General features: G+C 44.3%; 1 protein-coding gene across 3 annotated transcripts in view; it reads left to right on the forward strand.

Moving 5' to 3' along the window:
• The window catches only part of LDB1 (LIM domain binding 1), a 62,819-nt gene extending 43,341 nt beyond the window's left edge, over nt 1-19,478 (forward strand). For 2 of the 3 annotated variants that reach the window (XM_077349463.1, XM_077349466.1), the window contains exons 2-11: nt 7,010-7,112; nt 9,433-9,477; nt 10,194-10,269; nt 10,528-10,630; nt 12,393-12,565; nt 12,748-12,870; nt 13,945-14,028; nt 14,487-14,610; nt 16,311-16,459; nt 17,025-19,478. In XM_077349463.1, coding sequence (XP_077205578.1) covers nt 7,010-7,112; nt 9,433-9,477; nt 10,194-10,269; nt 10,528-10,630; nt 12,393-12,565; nt 12,748-12,870; nt 13,945-14,028; nt 14,487-14,610; nt 16,311-16,459; nt 17,025-17,255 — 1,211 coding nt within the window. In that variant the 3' untranslated portion in view covers nt 17,256-19,478. The remainder of the gene's footprint in view (nt 1-7,009; nt 7,113-9,432; nt 9,478-10,193; nt 10,270-10,527; nt 10,631-12,392; nt 12,566-12,747; nt 12,871-13,944; nt 14,029-14,486; nt 14,611-16,310; nt 16,460-17,024) is intronic. The other variant, XM_077349464.1, reaches the window with a different exon arrangement.
• Nucleotides 19,479-25,571: the final 6,093 nt, after the last annotated feature.

Genomic DNA, 25,571 nt, shown 5'->3' on the forward strand with positions numbered 1-25,571 from the left:
ACTACTGTCTTTTGGGGTAATGTATCATCTATAAAACAGGTTTCTGGATTTCTGAAGACCTTGACTGGTGACTGACACTGCCCTCTGCATTAATGCCAGCCTCTGCTTTGCCTGCCTGACTTCTTTCTCATTTGGCACCTTCTTGTTAGCTGTAGGACTAGAAGTATACTCCCTGGTTCTAGAGCACTGTGGCACTGTGGCACCTCAACTTGCCCCATCTTTTGAGCTTTACGATAGAAATGCATGTCTAATATATGTCTTACTTGTTCAATCTATATCAGCCAACTTCCTTTCAAAGTGGCCCTAGTCAGTGCACCTGTTTGCACCTGAGAGGGTGAGTGAGCAACTGGTCTGAGGTGACCCAGTAAGATTCCATGACAGAGGGGAAATTCTGATTTGTCTCTCACAGTTCCTAGTCGACCATTGTAATCACCACACACTCGGCACCACATTTTCTCAATCGATATGCATGGGGGAAGACAAGCTTTAGCAAGTCAGAATTCTCTTCTGTTGTAGCCCCCTTCCAAAGCATATGCTTGCAAATGAGCAGATGGGGGTTATTCCATTTCTAGTGCAAAGGTAGTTTGCTCTGGTGCTGTAAGGGACACCTCTCTCACCCTTCAGATCTTGCCCACATACCTAGTAATTGGGCAGCACTTAACTGTACCCTCATGCATTGTTTGCCTCACCTGAAGAAGTATGCATGCACACAAAAGCTTATCCCTTGAATAAAATGTTGTTGGTCTTAAAGATGCCACTGGACTCAAATTTTGTTCGTTGAGCACTGTGTTAGTTGTAGAGAGGGTTACCATATTGCCACAAAAAGGGAACATCTTCTATTCTAGTCCAACTTCTGGATGTCTATATAGATCTTGAGATTGATTTATGTGTGTTTTGAAGTGTTCCTGTGACATGCGCCTGTTCTAGCACCGCTCCATTTAATGGTAGTGGCCTAAAGGTGTTGAATGGGACAATACTATTCTCAGCAGTAAGTGTGCATTGTGTGAAGCCCTGCTGTGGTGAAGTGTTCTTGTGGGTGAGGCAGCCATACTGCTACAGTAACATATTCACAGGATCTGGATAGTTGGGGAAACACTAAATATGCACCATTAAGACCTAACAGAATTTTATTCAAGGTATTCTTTGTGCATGCCCCCGGAAGTGTATGCCTTGAAGAAATCTTGGTTGGTCTTAAAAATGCTACTGGATTCTAACATTGTTCTGCTTGAACCCACCACTTGAATCCACCACAGGGTGGTCATGGGACTCATCTGTCAATGGGTTTAGCTTAGCTTAGTTTAGCTAACGTGAAAACTCCTGGGTCCTGAGCTGACCAAATAATAGCTGTTCTTCAGACAACACATAATTGTGGAATTTGCCAGCACAAGATGTGATGAGGGTTTTGACAAAGGAGGGCACTGATTCATGGAAAATGGTTTGTCAAGAGCTGTTAGCTTTGAGGCCCAGTTGCTGGGGCCAAACTGGGCAGTTTTCATCTTTGTCCGGCTTACTGGCTTCCAGAACCATGGACTGACTGCTATTACTTATAATATGCAGTATTTCAAGGCCTTTGGTCTGATCCAGCCAGGTAATGCTTTAATTTATTAGAACAAAGGTTAATATCCCTGCCCATAGGGAGAGGAGCTTTCAAGTTGTTATAGCTGTGAGGAAACTCTTCATCTCACACCTTCAGGATACTTAGGAATGGTCCTGATGGTCATACTGGACTGCATGGAGAGAGAGAATGGAGGAATCTAGTAAGTAAAAGTGCTTCCTAGAGATTGTTGCAAAAAGTTACTGAATATGCGACCATTTGGCACTCTGCTTTTTTAAGTTGGTGTATTGGGATTGCAGAAGATCAGACTTAACTATTTTATTGGAAAAGGAGCAAGCAAAGCTGTGGATTTCCAGGGGAGGCTGGAAAGTATTATAAAAATAGGCCACATTAATCTCTGTCAGGCTTGGTTTAGATGTAATTAAGTTACCAAAGTGCAAGAGGTGTTAGACATCCCTGTGGGACCTTGATCCTGTGATTTCAGTCTAGCCTTTCCTCCTGCTGCCAGAAATCCTCTCCCTGTATGTGAACCTGTAACCCTTTGGGGTTCACCATCCCATTACAATTGCTGTTTTTAAAGGCTTCCCTCCGTACAGATCCAGATGTAGCCACATGGCAGTACCACCTTTGATTTGGCTTGCTGCTGAATTTCTTACTGGACTGACTGGAAGGAACTCCAAAGCACTTTGGGCAAATCGATTTGGCTTCCTGATGCCTTGGATCCTTGAGGATTGCCAGTCCAAGTACTACAGAGTGAGGGAGCTTATACCTTTGGGGCAGGCTGGCCTGGATTTTGAGAAACTCAGGCTCAGTCTCTCTCTTGATCAAGCTGGACTAGACTGGGTTTGCAGCCAGCCTGGTAAACTCCATTGCTCACCCAGCAGCAGATGGTGCCTGTCAGGGGATGCTGGGAGGGGAGGAGCAGGATGGTTGCCTCGGTGATTTTTTCCATCACCACAGCAACGGAAAGGTCACCGAGAGGGTCCCCTCATGATTTCCTTTCCTGTGTGAAGAGCTGAGGTCCGTTTGAGAGTGAGCCCGGAGGGTGTGTTTGGAATGAGGGGGTCTCCTGGGGTTGGGGGCAGGGAAGAGTAGATTTAAAGGGATGGAAATTCACTTGGGAGTTCCTCCTTTTTGGCTGTAGGAGGTACCTGTTTCAAATATGTATGGGTTGATGACATCAGGGTCAAACTGCATGGGACAGAATGTAACAACCCAAAGTCTGAGTTATATCTCCCAAAAAAGAAGATAACATGATAATTGTGTACATTGCACATAGCCACTTATTTCAATAGATGCCAAATGGAAATTGCCATCTGTTTAGTATTGAGTAAAAAAAAAAAACCCTGTCAGACATGCATGTTAGTACTGCCCTTCTTAGCCAGTGTAGAGTGCCTTTCTACGTCCAGATGGTTAGGGTCATTAGGAGTAGCTGGTATGCCTTGCTCCTATGTTTATTGAAATGAACACTTCACAGAGGCAGAGCGGCAGAGAAGACAAACTGAGCCTGGTTATCACCAGCCCACCCTTTGTGTGTCTGCAACCAGTCGTTTTGTGGAAAACTCTTTCTGAGACAGCACCTTGTTACCAGAGCAACAACCTCCCATGGAATGATCATTTTGAGCCCCAAGATTCTCTGTAGGGGAACAGAATGTTTGGGAGGAATGCCCTTACGAGGCAGGAACTGGGGGGAGGCCATGACAGTTCAACATTGCAAGACACTTTAGCCTCTGTCCAAGGCTCGGGGTGATTGGAGGTCCTTATTTTGTGTGCTTTGGCTTCCTGGTACTTGATCTAGTCTTCCTAGGGGTGTTTGCTGCTCAACTGGATAGAGTTCCCTCTCTCTAAATGCCTCCTGCCTTTCCTGTAACAGAGAGATCAGAATATTCCCAGGACTGTTAGCAAGACAATTCTAGTTTGAAGTAAGGACTAAAGACTCTCTCTGGTTGGGTGGGGAAGGTGAGGTGCTGCAGCACATACTACCCAGACAGGATGGCACCTGCCAGGGGAGAACTGGTCTTTCCCGCATAGCAGGAGTTGCTGCAGAATTTGTCGATGTTGCCAGTGAGGAAACAGAGGCAAGTTTTGGCTCTGTTCTTCTAATTTGGAGAAGAGAACAGAAGGTAGATTCTCAGAGAAAGAAGAAGTGGGTTGAAGCTGGGTCATAAGGGATGGGTCGGTGAGGTGGCCAGAGGGAAGAAAAACTTGTCTCTGTGTTAATAGGATGTACCATTGTGGCAGGAGATCAATAGAGCCACCAAGTGACATGTGCTGCGTGGCTTTGGAGACATGGAGTAGAAGAACCTTATGCAGGGGATAGAAGAACCTATTCATTTTAAAGCATTTTTATTACCACTTAGAAACCTTCTTCCCCTTTAGTTAAAAGCATTTTGCCAGTATGCATACATTATGTTTTTCCTGCTTTAAATGTCACTATGCCCCCTCCGAGTGCTGCAGGAGAAAATACTCCCGCACATTCCTCCCTGGATGTCTAGCGGTTAAACTTGGATTAAATGCCATTCACAGTTGTATGCAATTCTGTGGGGAAAGTGATTATTGGGGCAACTAAAAATATGCTTCATTACACATTGGTTTGTAGGTGACAGGCACTTTCAGGAAGTTTGAAATCCAGTTTCTCCCACCATACTGCAGAGTCATCCAAAATTGGGGCTGGGGTGGGGATTAAAAGTGCATCTCACGTTTAACCAACAAAAAGTGGGAGAGAGCCTTAACACTCCTTAAACACCACATGTTAGATATGTCACCATCTCTTTGGATATTGAAGCAGGCAGGGAACCATTCTCTTTTCCAAACAGAAAAAGGTAGAGTACTTTGAGGCAAATGCTAGAAGATAAACTAGTGAGAGATCATCTGGCACTCCACCATGCTCGTCACATCACATAGTAATAATTTGTCACAAGTTACTTCCGTTGCTGAAGTTGGGATGTTCTTTGTACTGAGAGGAATGAAGTTCCGGGGCTTTTATATATATTGGAATCTGAACATGCTGAGGATGGGCTTTATTAACTGAGCATCACTCTTGACATCTGGGAATTTTTGGTTAAAGCAGCAAGCTTGTGTTTAATTCCCTCATGGCTTATACATCTTGCATTTGATTCAAAACCTGTTGAGTCGCAGCCCCTCTATTTTGGGCAGATGAGAAGATTAGCCAGAGCCTTGGACTCAACACCATTGATGTGTAGTGGGTAAGAGCGGCAGGTTTAATCCAGGTTTGATTCTTCACTCTACCACACTCCACCACAGTAGTAAGCAGGTGACCTTGGGCCAGTCACAATTGTCTCAGAGCTCTCTCAGCACTATCTGCCTCTCAAGGTGCCAGTTGTAGGGAGAGAAAGAGAAAGGAATTGTAAGCCATTTAGAGACTCCTTAAGGAAAAGCAGGATATGAAAACTTCCTCTTCTTCGACTCTTCTGCCCTGCACAGGACCTTATCCATGACTCAGTAGTACAGGAGCTTTATCCAGTGTCCTTCAAAAGAGCTAACAGTCATACCTTTTGTGGCAAGAAGGCCGTACTATTGGTGGATTTAAGGGTGTTCCGTTACTATGATAAAAGAGTCTGACAGGGTGTTTCACCAGGTTGAGCTGTATAAGCTTATTGGAGCAACTTTGTTAAGCAAATCTGTATATTGTCCTTTCCTCACCTACAAGTTGTGTTTCTTTTAACTCTTACTTCTGCAAATGCCCCCTTGAAGGTCTGCATTTTGCACTTTTGAGTCAAAACCTGCTTGTGATCTCAACAAATGCTGAGAGTAGCTAACTTTTTATGGAACGTAATTGCTGCTTTTCGTAGATCTTGCTATAACTTTCATCACCCGTACCTATTAATTAAAAATGGACCACTCCTATACTGAATGGATCTGGTATTAATTTGCAGTTTTGTATAGTGCTATTAGTTTTATATTATATATAAATTTTATTATTTATTTGTTTGGTTGTTTATTGGATTTGTTACCCACCAGTCCAAGACAACCTGGCCCATGGCAGGTTACAGAATAAAATCCCAATTTAAAAACAATTTACAGTCATAAAAATGAGTCCCAGACAGCAAAGAAAGTCCTACCACCCTCACGCCCACTCAACAGCTCTCAGCCATCCAGCACTATATGGGGCTTTGATGTAAATGGGGGTGGCCAATGTTCTGGCTGGTTCAAGGAGGGGCCACAATCTTCCTTGGCCTGGCCTCAACCAAATACCTGGCAGAAGACTCATTCACATTATACCAACTGCCATGACTAGTGTTGCCTGACCTTTTGACCTCATTTTACTAAAAAGCATTGTTCTCGAGGTTTGTATACCTACCTATTTTTGCTAACAGTTTAATAATGTGGTAAAGTTGACAGTGACCTGTGGAAGCTTATGCCACAGTAAATTCTTATCAATGTTTTATTGGGGTTTTATTGTAAACTGCCTCGAGCTGGCTCGGTCTGGGAGTGGTGGTGGTGTGTATAAATTAAATTAAATTTGTTAGTCTCTATGATGCAGCTGAATTCTTATGTTTCTTGTTCCAAACATGGCCCATGATTGCATTTTCATCTTGATGATGGAAGCCAGCCTGGCAAGTCAGTTTTTAGAGTGGTTACCTACCCCATATTCCACTAGCATAGCTTAATGCTACCCCTTGACTGCCATAGCACCACTATTGGATTAGAAAACACAATCCAGAACTATAACAGCAGCTGTTCTTGGCACCCACCTGGGATCGTAGCTTCTCACTGTACCTCTACTATGGGACACTACAATGACTCTTGTCATTGTGCCATCTGTCTCCTAACACCCCTTTAAGGTTGGAAGACTGATCCAGAAGCCCATCTGCTATAGTGTGTTTGGCCTGGGAAAAGCGGCACATCACTAAGGCAATGGTGGAAACATGACCAGTTCAACTTGCCAGTTAGCTCTCATTGCCCCAGGCAAATGGCAAGATTGAGTGATCAGTTAAGCCAGCCTTTCTGAACTTTTCTACCATTGAGAAACCCCTGAAACATTCTTTAGATTTTGAAAAACCCCACTGTTCAGAATATGCTTGGGAAGCATAGCTGTGTATACGTCCACTTGGGACACCCCACCCAGATCTATCATTGGCCATTTTGGAAGGGGAGTGTGGGGTCAACATGACTATGTACGGGCATATGACCCAATAAATATATAACACATTTTAAAAATGTATAAAATATTAATTAAATCCCAGTCATTCAGGAAACCCTTCTAGGGCCATGAAGAAACCTCAGAGTTTCATGAAACCCTGGTAGAGAAAGCCTAAGTTAAGCATATGAAGCCTTTCTTCTGGAATAAGTTGGGTCAATACTGGGGTGAATGTTTGAAGAGCTATAGCATTCATGACAAAATTATACCTGTGTTGACCTTGTGTGGGGCCTGCTCCCGGCAGTGTGACTTTTGCTGATTTATGTCTTGTTTCTTCTTTCTCCTTTTGTCAGGCTGTTCCTCTAAGTCATTCAAGCTGTACTCTCCAAAGGAGCCCCCAAACGGCAACGCCTTCCCCCCTTTCCACCCGGGCACTATGCTGGATCGAGATGTGGGGTAAGTGGGAGGCACTTTGTTTCAGGAAAATGTCATCTTAAAGCCAGCCAAATTCCAAGCTTGTCACCTCTGTACATCTCTGCCTTGGCTCTTTGCTGCCCAAAACCAACATGGAGACTCTGCTCTTGAAATCAGGAAAGACAAAGTAAATGGAGCTTAATATTGGATATGCCATGGAGCATGTTGATTACTGCAGTCTGTGGAAGGAAATGGTGATGACCTCCTCTCCCCCTCCAAACACTAATTGAAACAATAAGCCAAGCACAAACATAATGTCAATCCTTGTTTGTGCAGACCTCAGTATGGAGTAGAGTATCCCACATTTCTGAAAATGCAGCATACTTTTTCTGAATTAAAATGGAAGGAATCTGAAATAGCTTATATCTGATATAGATAACTTTTGCCTTCACTCAGATGATCTCCCTCCATTCTCTCTGCATCAGTGATTCTTGGTTGCTACTGAGAACTATCTGGGTGTAGTAGTTAGACTGTTGGACTACAGTGGGGGAGAGCCAGGTTCAGATCCTCATTCGGTGCTGGAACTCACAGGTTGAGTGTAGTGGCTGGCCCTTCTCAGAGACTTGCTGGGATAAAATGGCAGAGGGAGAAACCACATATACTGCACTGAACTCCTTGGGGGAGACAGCAGGGTCAAAAGGGTATTAAGAAAGGGGCACATTCAGAATAGTGACTCTCACATGTGCAGGTTAAGAATGAATGGTCAAAAGCCATCAGTCACTGATCTATAGTAACTAGGTTTCAGTGACCCTGTGAGTGGCACTGTGTTCCATGGCAGTTAATTTGCTTGATCATTTGTGAGAGTACAAGCTGTGTACACAATAATGGGGAAACACATAGGGGGGCATGGCTTTGTGGTCTAGGCAGGACCATGCCCTAGACTGCAAGGGCATATATCCCTTTGTGTCCTCCCAATAGTGCGTTAATAGACTGTATTCTCATTGTGGATGATAAAATTTGAATAAGATTCTGTGTCAGAGATAGAGACTCTAAATGTTATAAATGTCAGTTTTCAAAGTTCCATTGTCTGCCTCATGGTTCATAAAAATACAGCGACTGGTGGTTGATCTGTACCTCTTCATCTGAAGCACCACTGGCAGTATTTCTTGCCCCACTGACTCCAGCTTCCAGTTCCTTCATTCCTGTCCAGTAGCTGGTATTCTCTGACTTAAGTCAGCTGCCAATTATTTATTTGTTCGTTATTTGATTTTTATCCCACCATTCCTCAAAAGGATTCAGGGTGGTTTACAATAAAAATGGAATATAAAATAATATAATACAGATTCAAACTTTAAAATCTAAATTTAAAGTCCAGTTAGGGAACCCCAAGTTATCTTGGCAACAGGTCAGTTTCTGCATTGTGATATGACAGGCTGATATGAAATGCATCCATACATCTTTGATGTTAAGGGCTACCCTGAGGCTTGAAGTACAACCCCCTTTCCTGCAAGAACTGTGGGCTTTGGGGCATTGCAATGATAGCATAAGCCCTTGGAACAGAAAAAAGAGGAGGTGGTTGACTTACCAACAAGAGTGGGGGGGGGGGGAATCTCTCCTTCTGTGTGGGATGACCAGCAGACCAAATTCTGGTAGTAACTACCCAAGTCTTTGTGATCATTCAGCATGAATGCAATAAAGGAGGACTGCTGAGGGGAAGGAAGGGCCAGGAGCTGAGAAGAGGCTGTCTTTGGAGTGGTATGCAAAATCTAGGATGTCCCAGTCAGAAATGGCCATTAGGATTACCACATACTGTTTCTACGAGAACCTAAATCAAGGTGATCACAATATAAAAACTCAGATAAGAGTCCTGTCTCTAAAAGTTACAACACACTTAAATTGAGAGAAGATGGAAATATAGGAAATATTGAGAAAACAAAGTATAGTAGTAGTTCTTTTGTTTTGGGATAATTTTTTTTAAAAGCTAGGATGCAAATGAATACTGAGAGGAATGAGTTTCCGAGTATATCTTATATAGAGAGCATAAAAGGCAGGACATAATCAAGAAATAATACATGAGAGAGAAGGTTTTACAAGCAGGTTACAAAGAGATAGAGAGAGCGTGCAAGGAAGGGGAATGAAGATAAAATATAGAACACATCGGGTAGTGAAGTTTAAAAGCAAGAAGGAACTGAAAGCATAATGTGAAACAGAGGAGTCAATAAAGGATGCTGAGGCAGCACAAAGCAGTCCCCTGTTATTTCCCAGTGTTACCTATCTAGTTGAGCCTCTGGAGTATAATGAAATGGTTTGGGTAGTCAGGCGCTTTTATTAATCACTCATGTGCTGGCTTATTTTTCCACAGACCGACTCCTATGTATCCACCAACGTACCTGGAGCCTGGAATTGGGTAAGATTCTGTGCTGCTCTTTGTTCTGGAGAGCTGACTTTAGCAAAGACAGACCTAACATTTTAAGTGTGCTACAAAAAGGTTTGAACATACCTTTGCCACCCGGAAAACAAAAGCTTTGGGAAATATTTGTTCAAGCTGCTTCTACAACATGAAGGATGCCTGCCACATTCCCCACATGCACCTTTGTGGACATGTTCAGAATTTTCCACTTGAGTGGAGTCCGAACTCCATTATGGGTGTTTCAGAGATGGGAGGGAGTCAACTGGGATAATGCTCAAAGCCAAGAGCAGGTCAGTGTGTTTGTGTAGGAGTCTGAAGACACTCTTGAGTTTCAGGATGTCTATGAAAAGTAGGACTGTCAGTCTTTTGCACTCAGCCTTATGCTCCTGATCCCTTTCTGATGCGTTGTACCAAAACTTAACTGCCACAAGCTTTATAAGCCATAATGATCACTTTTCTGTTCCCCTTCCTCCTCCTAGAAAATCCATGTGATCCACTAGCTAGATTATTGGACATAGATGTGGGGAAAATCTGGATTTATGTCCTTACTTGGGCATTAGCTTGTTAGAGAGCATTTGGTGTCCCATTCCCTATCTGTGAAATGTGAATAATGTATGTGCTGCACTCTTATGTCAGGATAAATGACTCTTCCCTCTTACTGAGGTAGGAAGTCTGATTCCTTCCTCTCTTTAACTGTTATGGTTGATTAACAGGAGACACACACCATATGGCAACCAGACTGACTACAGGATATTTGAGCTCAATAAACGGCTGCAAAACTGGACAGAGGTATGACTTTCCAGCTCAGGGGAATTAAATCGGAAAAAGCTGCTGGGGAAACTTGAGGGCACATATTCCATGATTCCAAAGGAATGGGAGCAACTGCCACCCTCATAGGAAATGGGGTGGGGTGGGAGAGAATGGAATGCCAACCCAAGTTCTTTACGCTTGGGACCCAGGTTCCCTTGTCACATCTACAGTACTGGAGCAGATGCTAGCTTGCTCTTCTATCCCTGGGTATAATGTTCTGCTCCCCTGTGTCTGCAGGAATGTGACAATCTGTGGTGGGATGCCTTTACCACTGAGTTCTTTGAAGATGATGCCATGTTAACAATCACTTTCTGTCTGGAAGATGGACCAAAGAGATACAGTGAGTCCCAGGGCTACGGTGGGCGGGGGGAATATGCACCATCATCTTAAATTCAGATTCCAATATGTATACAGAGATTATTGGAAGGGCTATAGGTTGAGGTTATGCTTCAGAATATTCTACAGCCTAGAGTAGCTCCTAGATCATTCCCCCATTAGGTGGTCCCTATTGTCAATAAAGGGGGATATGGTACATGTTTGGCATTGACTCACTAAGCTACACCGCTATCGTTACAAGAGAACTCCACAACAGTGTACAGTATTTGGAGCTATTGATTACAGGTAAATAATGTTTATTGCTGCTGCACTATAAAAATATATAGTGTTATCTACTCCACTACTGTTTGCCAGTCTGAATGACCATGACGTTCCCATTGTGGGAATGCTGGGTACACCCGAGGTTTTTGGAAATGCTTAGATCACTGCTTAGATACAGAAGCATTTAGGTTTCTAAAGAAGCATATCTCACCTCTCTCCTCCCAATTAAAACTAAAGTTCAATACTAAAGTTCAATACTTCTTTCTCATTCCAAAACCTGGTACCTGCCGCCCTATGCACCTTTTGGTCAAAAACCTGCCTACCAAAAAATGTCAAAGATGACTGATATAGGTTGTGTAAAGTCTTCTGTGTAAAGGATTTCCGGTTCTTCCATATGACCTCCCAAGGAAGCTTTAGTACAGCCTTTCTTAACTTTTTTACCATCAAGAAAACCTTGAAACCTTCTTCAGGCTTCAAGAAACCCCAGAAGTGATGCGACCGTGCAGAATATGGTTGGGAAACATAGCTGTGTACACATCAACCTAGGGTCCTTCCCCTTCCCGCCCCCTCCAGGTCCATCGTTGGCCATTTTGGGAAGAGGGCGCCCAATAAATATAAGAATTAACTCCCACCCGTTCACGAAACCCCGGTTGAGAAAGTGTGTATTAGTATGTAATTACATTTTGTTTTGTGTATCATTTTATCTGAATGAAAACACAAATGTATGTTTTCAAGGCAAAATCAGAAATGGTAATCTTTTAGCCTAACAAAATAATTAGTTGACATTTGTGAAGCCTTCTTCCAAGGGGTCTCTGTTAATTAAGGAGCAGTGAAGTCTCAGGGACCTGGAGGGTCATCATTGGTGTACTTACCATATATCCACCCGCTCCCTGAATGCTCTGAAAAAAGGCATAATGTTTCAAGAAGTGAATGTGCATTGTATCTTAGAACAACCTGATGAATCTGTGAGGAGAGATGAGCTGGACTGCTGTTGTCTAAATAGATGTCCAAATACCTGCCCAAATCCTTGATGTCCAAATAGTGTGTGTGGCATGTACCATGGCAATGCCTTTAATGAGATCTCTTGGCTTGCTGTCTCACAGCCTGTTGCCAGGTTATGAGGAAGAAACTGTCCTTTCCACTTTGATCTACCTTGACTCATCAGCATCCTGATTTGTACCTAGACAGACTAGAAAGCCTAAGAACTACATGGAATGTGGTCTGTTCCCTGGAGATGGGGAGGGGGGGGGAATGCTGTATTTTTAGTCTTTCAACTGTTCTTAATCCTGAAGTCACTACATATTGTCTCTCATTGCTTTATTTTGTGTGGATCCTTAATGCTTTAACTCACAATGTAACATTTTGTTTACTTCACCTGCAGCTCCATAGCACACTCATCTTTCCCAGTGCAGAAGCATCTAAGTCAGTGGGAATCCTGAGTCTGCAGTGCAAAGACTGAAAAGCAATTGATTTTTTTTTGTCTTCTCTGTCATCTCTGTGTTCAGCAATTGGCCGCACTCTGATTCCTCGCTACTTCCGCAGTATCTTTGAAGGGGGTGCTACTGAGCTGTACTATGTCCTGAAGCACCCCAAGGAGTCCTTCCACAATAACTTTGTGTCGCTTGACTGTGACCAGTGTACTATGGTCACTCAGCACGGCAAGCCCATGTTCACACAGGTAAGAGGTGTGGCAGTGTTTCCCCTTCTTCCAGTTCACAATCTGTTCCTTATGGTGCCCCCCCTCCCTAAGGCTTGTGCCAGAAAGAAAAGGATGAAGGAAGTAGCTAGTTGTGAGGCCAGACTGGGCATAACTTGCTCATCCGAACTTCAAGGCTACTTATTTGCTTTTTTCTTGTCCAGGTTTGTGTGGAGGGTCGCCTTTACCTGGAGTTCATGTTCGATGACATGATGAGGATAAAGACATGGCACTTCAGTATCCGGCAGCACCGGGAGCTGATTCCCCGCAGCATCCTTGCCATGCATGTGAGTCCAATACTTTTGACTAGACATTGGCTTGATTTGCTGGAAGTTGTTTTGTCAGGTTCTCTCTGAGGTCTTGAGAAACTTTTCTGTTGTTTGCTTCCCTTATGCTGTAGCTTCTTGTGACCAAGATCTTGGGGCCAGCACCTGTCCAGAAGTGACTGTAGAACTACAAATACCCAAATTGTTGACCTTGGACACCACACTTGAGGCTTTTGTTCAAACTGACATGAGATATGCATTTTGCAGAGCATTAATGTGAATTTCACATCTACTTTGTGGCCTCTGCAGTCCCACATATAGGTTGGGAACTTGCACGGCCAACTCCAGGAACATTCTGGGGCTCCAGCTTATGCTGCTGCCCTTGCGAGGGAATCTCTGACTCTGCACATGCCTGGAATTGCATGATAAGCACATTCATGCTTCAGTTACCTTCTAACCACAGCAGAAGCAGCGGCTCAGACAGTTTAGTTTAGCAACAGTACTGTTTTTTTCATTTTTTTTTTCTTCTGTCCTCTGCATTTCTTGAGTGGCAACTTTCCTGATACTGAGTTAGGTAGAGCAACCTCTTGGTCCACAGCTTCCATGTTTTATGGTGCAGAATACAAGAGCAGATGCAGCCTTTCTCAGAGTAGTTTTGTAGTTTGCTTTTCACTGGCACCCTTTCCAGCAAACCACTCATTCTTATGGGGAGGGGGAGGCAGCATTTATTTATTTATTTTTATTATTAGATTTCTAACCCATGCTCTTTCCTTCCTCTTTGTGTATGTGTTGCTTGTTTTTTAATCTGGGTATCTTGTCGGCATGACAAGGAATTGGGTTGAAAGATACAAATAGTAAACAAAACAATACTCTGTCAAGGGAAGAAGTAGGACCAACATTTGGGGAACTACAGTCCTAAGAATTTCTCAGAGTTAGTTCTGCACAGCCATGGAAACTTACAAACAAGCATCCTGTTTACCTCTTTGTGCTAACGTTTAGAAATAAGGATGGTTCCAGTGCTTTTAAATATAAAGTATTTGGTGAAGAACCCTGTTCTAATTTGACTCCTTCTTTCTGGCTCCCTCCTTTCATTAGGCACAAGACCCCCAGATGCTGGACCAGTTGTCCAAGAACATCACCCGTTGTGGACTTTCAAACTCCACACTCAACTACCTCCGAGTAAGTCCTTTTCCACAGTGCCAGTGGAACAAAATAGCTGGATCCCCTCCTTTTTCAGCCTTCAGAAACAACAACAAAAAAATTAAACCATCATTTTTAGATGGTATTTGGGAATAATAGTTTGGGGTTTTCTCCGTTTCACGATGTGTTTAAATCTTTTTGGAGCTATATTTTGTATTTATTAAAACAGGATGCTATGCCTATTGTGCATTATGGCCTGAGAATGGTATGTATAGCCTTGCCATCCTGTCTGTCCCAACAAAAAAAGGGCATGACTGAAAGTAGTGGTGAAAAGAGCACCACAATAAGCATGAGCCCTTAGAAGATGGCACAATGTGGCAGGGTATTTTTACCTCAGTTTTTCTGTCATTCCATTGCCCACTGGGGCATATTCTGGCTCCAGTTTTCAATTCTCAGGGCAGCACCAAACTGTGGTCTTCTCATTTTCCCCCTTCCAGCTTTGCGTAATCCTAGAACCAATGCAGGAGTTGATGTCGCGGCACAAGACCTACAGCCTCAGCCCCCGGGACTGCCTCAAGACATGCCTCTTCCAGAAGTGGCAGCGTATGGTGGCACCACCTGGTGAGAATCTTCCAAGGAGGGGTTGGGTGTTAGGAGAGACAGCTCTGTGAGCCTGGATTATTAAACCACATGCCGTTTCTACTATGGAACCTTGTGCTGGTTGCAACTCCTAGTGAAATCTGCCAACTTCACATGTTTGGAAGAATGCAGCTTGGCTATGGGGCCGAATTCTTGCCTCTTAGTCTGGTTCTTGGGAATACAATATGGGATAAGGAAGTGCTACTGGCGACCAAGAGGTAACCAGTTAGAAATGAATGGGTCAATAGTGAGGGGTCCTCAGGAGGTTCTTTTGAGAGGTGGTATGGTATCCTCTCTGTTCCAGTGATATTTGGATAAAGTTGATTTCCCACTGAACCATCTGAGAAGAGGAGGGGCAGCAGGTGATATGACTCCTGATGCTCAGATAAAGGCTTGGCCACCCACCAGTTGTACTGAGGCTAGAAGTTTCCTTTGTTTATCTGGCAGCATAATTCTTCCTTGCTTCAGTTCTAAACAGTGTAAGCTTCTTTCTTCTTTCTCTCTGCTAAATTAGTGGGGCTTCTTGGAAGAAAAGACAGAGCCCTAAGGAGTTGGGGATGGGGAACTGATACTTAAAAAGGAGGGCAGGCTGTAAGAAGAGGATGAAAGGGAGCTCAGTTTGAAAGGTGGGGTAAGATAGTGCTTAGCTGTTTTAAGCTGATTAATAAAATAATCACTTTGTTATTTTGCTCAAGGTCTCTGTGGGTGGCTAGCTTAGTTTTCACCTCTGGCACTATCTAAGGGAAGACGTTCCTCCTAAAATGGATATTGCTTGTTATAAGTTTCTTTATTGTTTTAGATGTACAGGTTCGTGTTTACTCTATGCAACATTGACAAAATATAATGTTAATAAAAACCAGTGCCTAGGGAAGGATGTTAAGGCAGGATGTTAATATTGCATATAATTTTGATATAGCTATATCAGGAAATTGTGAACAGGGTTTGCAAATGATGACGATGATAACAACAACAACAACAATAATGATATACACATGCAGTTATTCATCCTGTGAGGAAAGTCTCCTTTTCTAGGGAACACATGAAGCTGACTCAAGCTAACTTAGAACTTTGGTCCTTTAGGGCCACCATAGCCTATTCAGACTGGTAGTAGCTTTTCAGGGTCTTAGAAAGGGTCTTGCCAACAGATACTTTTAACTGGAGATTACAGGAATTGAACTTGGGCCTTTTGGCCTGCTAGGCACATGCTTTACTCCTGAGTTGGCCCAGCTACTGTACCTAAGGAGTTAACAATCAGCTTAAAACTGCTGAACCACCCCTCCTCCTTTTCAAATTGTGCCCCACTTCCTGTTCATATTCTAGAAATAAAAGCCATCAGTGTGGTGATAGTCATAAAATATATCTAGACTAGTTCAAAGCATTTGAACAAATTATTTTTGAAAGTTAGTGCCTGAGCTGGAATTCAACTGTAGAGTTAAAAAAAAATACAGCTGAACCACACCTGGAGCTGAACCCAAATGTTTAATTATTTGACTTCGGGGTGAGCAAGAACTTGGAGTTGTTGTGGAAGTCAGGACCAGTTGTCATTTAATGTACCAGTGAAGCATCACAGATGTGCAGTGTCTGGGGTCTTTAAGTTCTAATAACTGGGACAATGACAGAAGAATGTGTCTCTGCTGTGGTCTAGCTGTCTCATCAACATTCCTTTTCCTAACACCTTCCAGCTGAGCCTGCACGTCAGCAGCCCAGCAAACGCCGGAAAAGGAAGATGTCAGGTGGCAGCACCATGAGCTCTGGTGGTGGCAACACAAATAACAGCAACAGCAAGAAGAAAAGTCCAGCCAGCACCTTCGCTCTCTCCAGTCAGGTACCTGTAAGCATCCCCTTTTCATTCTTTCTTTGCCCGGGAAGCCTTGTCTGCCTGGGGGCCTGTTCCCTGCAGCTAGAGAACCCAAGGGAAATGCTGGCTAATGACTCCTGTAGCATAAACCAAGAGCTTGCGAGTTCAATTTAATCCAACAGCCCTTCTTATGCTGCTGCTTGCTTCTGGAGCCACAGCTTCTGTGGCCAGGAAGATTGTTCTCAAGCTTCGGTGTTCTAGATGTGCAGAAGTCAGCGGTAAATTCTGAGGCATTAGACTTCCTCTTTGAGTTAAACTAGAAACACAGTGGGAGGCCATGTCCATCTACTTTTCTAGCATAGTCTTAGAGTAGAGATCAAGACTAAGCAACAGAAGCAGCAGCATGGCAAAGAGGGGATATGGTGAGTTGGGGATCGGGTGGAGGCTAGAGGGTACAGCAAGTGAAAGGGGAAAGGAGGGACTTCCACATCCCATACGAGGAGGTATCCTCATTTGGGAGCTGGCTGCAGCAGCATTGTGCTGTGGGTCAAGGCAGTCTCCACCTCGATTATGTTTCGGGACCCTCTTCCCTCCTCAGGATGTGATGGTGGTGGGTGAACCAACCTTGATGGGCGGAGAGTTTGGCGATGAAGATGAGCGCCTTATCACGCGGCTGGAAAACACACAGTTCGATGCTGCCAATGGCATTGATGATGAGGACAGCTTCAACAACTCTCCCGCATTGGGCGCCAACAGCCCCTGGAACAGCAAGCCCCCCTCCAGTCAGGAGAGCAAGTCTGAAAACCCTACGTCGCAAGCATCGCAGTAAAGCCCCCACCCGCTGCCCAGCCTGGCCTTGACACGACTTGGCTGGTGCCCCCACGGACTGAGTCGAAACCGTTCTACCTGGACATTTGTGAAGAAGAGCGTCTGGCTGGCTGGCAAGGTAGCAGGGCCGATGGGCACAGCAGTCTGCCCACCTGCCTGCCTCCAGTTGGCCTGACCACAACTCCCTACTGTCTGCACTCTTCACTGTGCCCCTTAGGGCAGACTTGGGACACTGAGACCTGATGGAGCTTTGATCTCACTCTAGCTCCAGCAGAATTTTAATCCCTTCTCCCCCTTCTCCCTTGCCCCACATATCCAGGGTCCTGGATGCCAGAAACGACTCTCATGTAGGATGGGGGTCCCATGTTCAGTACATATGCAGCTCCTTAGCTCCTGATCACCTTGCCTGATTTGGCAAGAGATGGGCCAAGTGCTTAAGCTGATTTGACAGAATGTCTACCTGAGCATGTTTTATCTCCCCTGTTCCATTTTCAACCTCAAGAGGGCTCCCTTCCAGCAAGAGAGTCTGCCAACAGTGTGCTCTCAACTCTATGACTCGCAGTGGGGGCAGCTAAGATTTTGTGGGACAGGTCTCAAATAGTCCCTGCCGGCAGCTGTAGGTGTGGCAGGACAAGTGTTTTTGCTCTGCCTGAAGAACCCAGAAAACCAATGTGGGAGCAGGTGGAGTTGGGGGTTGAACGCTTCCTGGAATGTGGTTAGCTAACCACCCTGCAGTCACATGGAATGGGCATATGTCCCTTAGAGTCTGACCTTTGGGTTGTAGGACCATCCTGCTGCCCAACTAACTCCTGCAGGAAACTGCTATTTTGACCCCATCCCAGTACTTGTTTTTGTTTTTTTTTTTTAAAAAAAATATTATTATAAAAATTGTAAGTTAAAAAGGAGGGGGGAAAACAGCAAATCTGCCCGCCCGCCCACCCGCCCTGATTTCCCCCAGTCCTGATTTTTGTACAGGCTTGTCTACCAATCCAGGAGTCTTGGTTTTTATATACAGTTCTGAGAGCTTCAAACCAAGGAGAGACTTTGCAGACTTCCTTTATACACCCTTTGAGGACAGCATGGCTGCCCCACTTGCCCCCTCTGTGTAACTCGTGTGTGCTGCTGTCCCTGCTCCCCCCTTCTCTACCACCCCCCCTTTCGGGTTTGTGTACCTTGTGCTTGTATATTTCCGCGCTGTAGGCCGTGTGTATGATACTGTTTTTCACTGTGTTCTCACTGATGCAGCCACCCCCATCAGTGGTTGGAGGAGTTCGTCCTGATGGGCATCCTTCTTGGAAGGCAGGAGAGTTCAGAGAGTACTGTCACCCGTTTTACAGCCGTGGGACAAATTGAGGAACAGGGCTAATGACAGGGTCCCTTAGGAAGTATAATCTGGGGATCCTGGTCCCCGTGCCCATGCTCTCCAATGTTTGGATTTCATTTATGCTCTTTCACCTGCATTTTGTGCTCCCAGTTTTGTCCTATGTGCTCTGTAGGCAGGATTCCCTTATGTCGGAGGCCTCGAAGAAATCACACAAGGGGCACATTTCCCCCGTTTTGATAATGACATACAGAACAGCATGAGGTAATTTGGTCACCTCATGACAGGCTGGTTGTGAGTCTGGTGGCATTTAGGGGACACCGTCTGGACTGTTGGGCAAGCAGCCCTTTGCCTTATTGAGGCTGTTTCTCCAAGCTGACCCAAGGGTGATGCAGGGGTGTTCTCCTTAGCAGGATTACTGCCAACCTCTTGCCCGAGAGCTGTGGTTTTGGCCCGTTGTTTCAGAGTGGTCTGTTCACCACTGGGGCATAGCTTTTCCTCTGAACCATGTCCTGGGATCCCAGAAATTCTCCTCTCCCCTGGAGAAGCCCAGCTGAGTCAACTTGAAATAAGTTTATTGGGGGGCTTGTTGCTTTTATGTTACTGGGCCTGGACACACTATCCTGCTCCATCCCTGGAAGCAGGCAATACAGTAGTCAGTACTATAATTTACAGGATGTTTTCTGTATCTTTTTTTGTACCTAAAGATATGAGTGTCACGTCCCCCATTGCTGTGGCTCGGCATGAATTGGTGACGTGTGCTCCATCCCCTCTCCCCACCTTTGTTCTTCCCACTATCCCCCCCCCGCACCTCGGGGCACTGTAAAGCCTTTTTTTTTTTTTGCATAGTTTGTGCCATTTATGGTCATGTATGGTACCAATAAAACAACTTTTCGGTTTGGTGCTCTCCTGCCAGAGTTATTTTTCATTTGCATCTGACAAAGGGGATGCCGTCAATCCCACTAAGGCCAGCTCAGACTTCATTGCTGAGACATGAAGTAAATAGTTAACATTGGCTTGGATCCTTAGGTGCTGTTCATTTGGACGGCCAGCAGCTCTTCCAGCACAGTGAAAGGAGGAGGGGAGATTTCTGCCAGTCCTTCTGCTTCAGTCACCCACTTTCCTCCCTTCAGCTCCCCTGACTCCAGGGGCCCAATTTCACATGAACAAATCGTCTGGCAGAAGAAGGAGGAAGTGGGGAAACAGGAGTCCCCACATGTTTTGAGCCCTGGGACAGCTTTAGAGTTGTGACACAGGCTGGACGGCTTAACCAAAAAATGGCTGCCACAGGAGGCAGAGACACACACACAGGAAGCCCAAGTGCAGGTGAGACAAGGGGTAATATTAATAAACTCTGAACGAGGGGAAAGGATAAAACACTATGATGGCAGCTGTCATTGAAACACTGTTTTCATTTGCTTAGCAACTTGGCTCTTCAGTGGCCAATCAGAATCCCTGCTGGACAGGAGCCCCACCTGGCTCCACCCATCTCCTAAAAACACTTGGTGGACACTAAGAAAGGTGTTTGTGGGTGCTGTGGTGTGGAAGCTGCCTTCCTCTAGCATGGCTCTACTTGTGCTACTTAGGATCCAAGCCCTTTATGTTGTCAAGGGCTAATTCTTGCTCTTTTATACCACCACCTCTCAGTCTAACTCCCTCTCTCCCTTCCTGTCTCTTCTTGGAATTTCCTGGTACAATGTGTTCTGGGGGCTAAACATCAAGCAACAAGGAAATGATGGTCACATGTAAAATGACAGAGAAGGTACAGGACATGGAAAATTAATATTTATGTGTGTTTCTTTGCTGAAAGAGATGGTTTGGGGAGACTGGGTCGTGGTCTTATCTGAAAGGGTAGCAAATGCATGCCCTGTGTATTCCCAAATAGTGCAGTACCCGTTGCCAGAGTTGTCTCTTTTCTTCATTAGCCAAGATCACTCCCAGTGGGCTACTGCATGTGTTTTGAACATAGATGAAAGAAAGCTGCCAAGAAGATAATGCACAAGTATGAGATCTATATGCAAGTGTATATGCACCTCTACAACCATCTCTGCATTTCACCAGACTCATGGTTTACACAGACCTTTCTTCTATTACACTGGTTGTTGCTTATTTATGTACATATTACAATACAATGTGAGTAAGAAAACAAGATGGTGTCAGGAGGAGCTGTCCTGAAGTAGCCCCTTCAGCCTGCCAGCAGCCACAGTGCACATACCCATGGCTCTCACTAAGCCTTTTTGCTGATGACTGCCCAGTCACTGGACATGCCAGGCAGAAATTTCATGTTAGTAGCACTGGCTCAATACAGTAATCCAGCCCAACGTGTTGTTGCTTTATTCTTTGAGTGACCCACCCAAGGAAAGACCCAGCTGTTTTCCTATTGGAATAATCATTTGTACTTGGGGTATGGAACACTGGGGGAGAAAAATAAGCATCAGTGCTTTTGTTCTGGCATTGGCCAACTTCCTGGCCTCCTACAGCTTTGGCTCTTGACCCAGTTCCTGCAAACACAAACATAGGTCTGGGAAGAGTCTGACTGCACCATTGGGCCTGTCCTGCAGCAGGTGAGGCTGGGTCCTGTGAGTGTTCTGTAAGGAGGAAGGGGAAATAGAAGAGTAAGCAATGACTGCCTTTGTCAAATGCCCTAGCCCATTGGCATAGGAAAGCTCTGACAAAGATGGAGATCTAGATTTTTTGCTTGTGGGAGCAAGCTCGTTTCCAGATTGCTAGGAGCAGAAAAAATTTGTGGAGTTCTTAACGTTCCCTGGCCACTAGCGGTTACTAGAAGCCCCGTGCAATGGTAGTAAAAGGGGATGGGGATTAAGATCTATTGAGCCTTTGTTAACTGTTTGCTTTCTTTGTGGTCTTGAGCCCAACGTCTGAGCTGTTTGTTTTCAGATTTTTCTTTTCAATCAACATGGAACCCTACATGCACTGCAGACTTACAAGCAAAAGCAATCAGCTTGATATCTCCAGCTGCTGAATTTAACCTTCCTGCTTTGCAATCTGTAGTTTTTAATGAATCAAAATATAGTTAGGTGGCAGTGAAGGTAGTAGGGTGATTGGAAATGATGGAGATGGAGATGGAAATGGCTGCTGACCTTGGCATTTGAAACTATCATCAGCTTCTGTGACACATGACAAATTCCTCAACTGTATCAATAGTAACAAATCCATAAGGTTTATTTTGCTAGCAGACGTTATTGCAAAAAGATGCTAAGGGAAATTAGAGGTTGTATATGGGTCAAGATAACTGCCATGAATTTTATGGGAATTGACAGGATTACGGGGACAGCAGTGCTGCTTCGCTACAGAAGTTAAAAACTTTGGCTTATTCTATAGCCATGCATGTGTATCAAGGAAGCTGGACAAAAGACCTGTCTTTTCATTTGCTCAGTAGCTGTAAGTAGTTACCATCTTCAATACATTATTACTTGCCTCTAAGCCAGATGTTGTAAAATGACTGCCAGCAGAAGAATGGGCAATGTGCTAGGTTCAGCCTAAAGAGAATGAGACCGCTTTCAGGGCAGTTTTCTACAGGGAGTATCAAGCACATGTAAACACTGTAGTTTGCACTAAGTTTGCACTAAGGAAATTAAAAAGGTAGAACCCCTTAAAGTCTCATGTGCTAATACCGCCATGTTGTGATTGTTTTTAAAGTCTTTTAAAGTATTTTAATGGGGATAGGACTATTGTGACCCGCCACGAGCCTACGGGGAGTGGCGGGAAATAAATCTAAATAATAATAATAATAATGATAATAATAATAATAATAATAATAATAGTCAGACCCAATAAGGATGTCACAAGCTTCTTGCAGAAATGCATTCCCTGTTATTACATGTGTTCATTGAATGTTTGTTCTCATGCAAAATTGAAATATTATCCTACAATATCATGTCGCAGAAGCTCCTGGGCTACTTATAATTGTCAAATGGATAAGCCAAGAATCTCCCTCAGCATCACAAGGGGCTGAAGACTGCTGCTGCTGCTGAGGTTGAAGTTCTGTTACCTCTTCGCAGCATGATCTAGTGGAAGGCATACTTGACCATGCTTGTGTAACTTATATTGAACACAGCTACATTGTGAAATTCATTTCTTTCTCCATTAAAGGATCCCTGTAACCATAATGCAAGTACATGGGGAAGGGGATGGTGAAGATGTGATTTAAATTTGAGCAATAGCTCAAGGCTATGGACATGTCTACAAGAAGAGATTTTCAGCTTTAGTTTTTATGTACCTTGTTTTAATTTTCCAGTCTGCTTTATGTAACTTACTACTGTGTATCATCAGCATTCCTTAAAATATATTGTGTTAATGTCAGAAATTATCATAAAACTTCTTGGTGAACAGCTCCTCATCTAAACAAGGCTCCTCAAAAGTAAGTCCCATTTTGTTACTTCAGACCATAAAAAGTCCAGGTTCAGCTACTGTTCTCAAAACATTACTGCCTCTGGCACTTTGTGTTTTGCATACAGATGGGTCCTTGGATGCTGTACTATGCCATTGGGGTAAAAGTGGGTTAGTTCTTTCTGACACTGATTCCAGGAAGGGCAAAACTATTTCGGCCTCAAGGCAGAAGCACAAGCCCCATCCAGAAACTTGGCTGAACTACGGGCAATTCAGAGCTATTGCTCAGTCATTTTGACCTTGCAACAAAGCAACTTGTTTGAATTGTAAATATTATTTGGCTTTATGAGAGAACAAACACACAGCAATACAGGCAGCCCTATGCAGCCAAGGAGGAAATGGGCCTGCAGATCTCAAGCCAGGAAAGCTGCCCTCCTCCAATTGCTGCCCACAAATTTCTTGCTTCCTGCTGATGTTCAGCAGCTAATCTCTATAGCGGTGTTCCTGTGCTCACCACACCCATAATGAAAGCAAGTAAACCATACTGCGTAGATGAGTAAGCATTTGAAAACTGCAAGCCTGAGGGCCGAAGGAAGCAACGCTTCCATTTCTCTGCAAAATAGACACACTACCATACATACTCTACTGCCTTGCCTGAAATGACTACTAAGATAACTTATCTCTTGAACATTCCAGAGATGTTAATTTAATGATTATGATGGTGAGGTTTGGATCCAGGATTTGTAGACCTTGGATACAACCTGAAGAAACTGCCAATCTCTAGCCAAGCACCCTCCCATGGACATTAATCCTGATGAGTAGGTGTAAGAACTGTTCTAGCAGCACTATTGACTTTACCTGAAGCCAGTCTCTTCCCAGCATTCCTCTTTCCCCAAATCCAATGCTAGTGGTGATTGTACGGGTGTTCGGATTTAGCATTGTTGCCCATCTGAAAGCAACAGGCCAATGGCAGCTGGCTCAAATTTTACAAAGCTTCTGCTATTCAACCATGCCTGCTAGTCCCCGTAGACTGGGACAACAACAGAACTCTGCTCTGCTGCATGGTCTTGTATCCTTGTGTGTATTCACAATTGTATGAAGAAGATTTGGTTTTTATACCCTGCTTTTCACTGCCCAAAGGAGTCTCAAAGTGGCTTACAATTGCCTTCCCTTTCCCTCCCCATAACGGACACTCTGTGAGGTAGGTGGGGCTGAGAGAGCTCGGACAGCACTGACAAGCCCAAAATCACTCAGTTGACTGCATGTGGAGGCATGGGGAATCAAACCTGACTTGCCAGGTTACAAGCCACCACTCTTAACCACTACGCCATGCTGGCAGAGGGTTCAGTCCTTTGCAGTGTTTCCATTTTCTGGTAGATAGCCCCTTGCGGTCTATTGATTCCAGCGGCTTTGCAACCATACCAACTACTGGTGCTAGGTGTGGAAGGAGACACAAAAGTAATTTTCCTGAAGCAGAATTAAGAAGAGGCAAAGCCAGTGGATGCAAGGCAGGTTTATTAACAAGCTATATAGGTGGTTTCCTGTTGCACCAATTACAGACTTTGAGTCCAGAACTGACATTCTCCCTCTTTGTAATTATAAAAGGCAGCAGTTAGGTGTCTCTCCAGAACTGAATGAGGCACACATATCCCAGTAAGCAGACTTATTGCCCAGTGCCAGCTCACCCTATTTACCCTGTGATCTATTTGAATTCTGTAACTGCAGACTTGAGTCTTTACCACTATAGCCAGGCAAACCAGATCCTGTCAAATCTCAGAAGCTAGACAGTGCTGGCCCTGGCAAATATTTGGATGGGAAACTTCCAATAATTTTGGTGGTAGTTCCTCCAAGGAACACTGGGGGTCATGATGCAGAGTCAGAAAACCACCTCTGAATATCTCTTACCTGGCTGCCAGGCAATCTTCAGACTATACTACACGTGCCATACAATAAATACCACTATGCCCTAAACCAGTGGTTTTCAACCTGGTGGTTGTGACCCCTTTAGGGGTTAATCAACTCTTTTCTTTTTGGGGGGCGGGGGGCAGGATTTGTTTTGAGCTGAACATCCAACATAATGGAGAAATCCAGAGAATGCAAAATCATTTAAAGGCACTGCACAATTCTTGCTATAGGGAGCACTCTTGTAGACTTCTTAGCAGAGCCTGAGCAAGAGGCCTCATCACTGGGCATGTTATATTGCAAACCTAGATCTCCTTTCCCCACTGAACTGGTGTAAATGACTTCTAATGGGAGAAGTTTGTGATGTTGCATTGAAGTACGTGGTCCTTTTTAGTTCTGGCTAATACTGTTTGCTTTCTTACAGATACTAGTGAGATAGTTGTGTCAGTCCTGTTGCCAGAAAACAAAAAGGGAGCAAGTGGCCACCCTAAGCTCCAGGGGATACATTGAAGCATAAGCTTTCATGGGCCAGATCTTGCTTCATAAGATGCATGAAATGGATTCTCAGGCAGCAAAAGGTGACTTTTTTCCAACAAAGGAACTTGAAATAGAGACTCCGGTGGGAAACTGCTGTGTTAGAATTGATTGATAACTGTATTAATCATGGCTTCAACAAAGCTTTCTTAATCACTACAGATAATTGCTTAACATAACCAGACAGGCTGTGGCACCATGAATTGGATC

This window comes from Paroedura picta, chromosome 8, assembly GCF_049243985.1.
Source record: "Paroedura picta isolate Pp20150507F chromosome 8, Ppicta_v3.0, whole genome shotgun sequence".
Lineage (NCBI taxonomy): Eukaryota > Metazoa > Chordata > Lepidosauria > Squamata > Gekkonidae > Paroedura > Paroedura picta.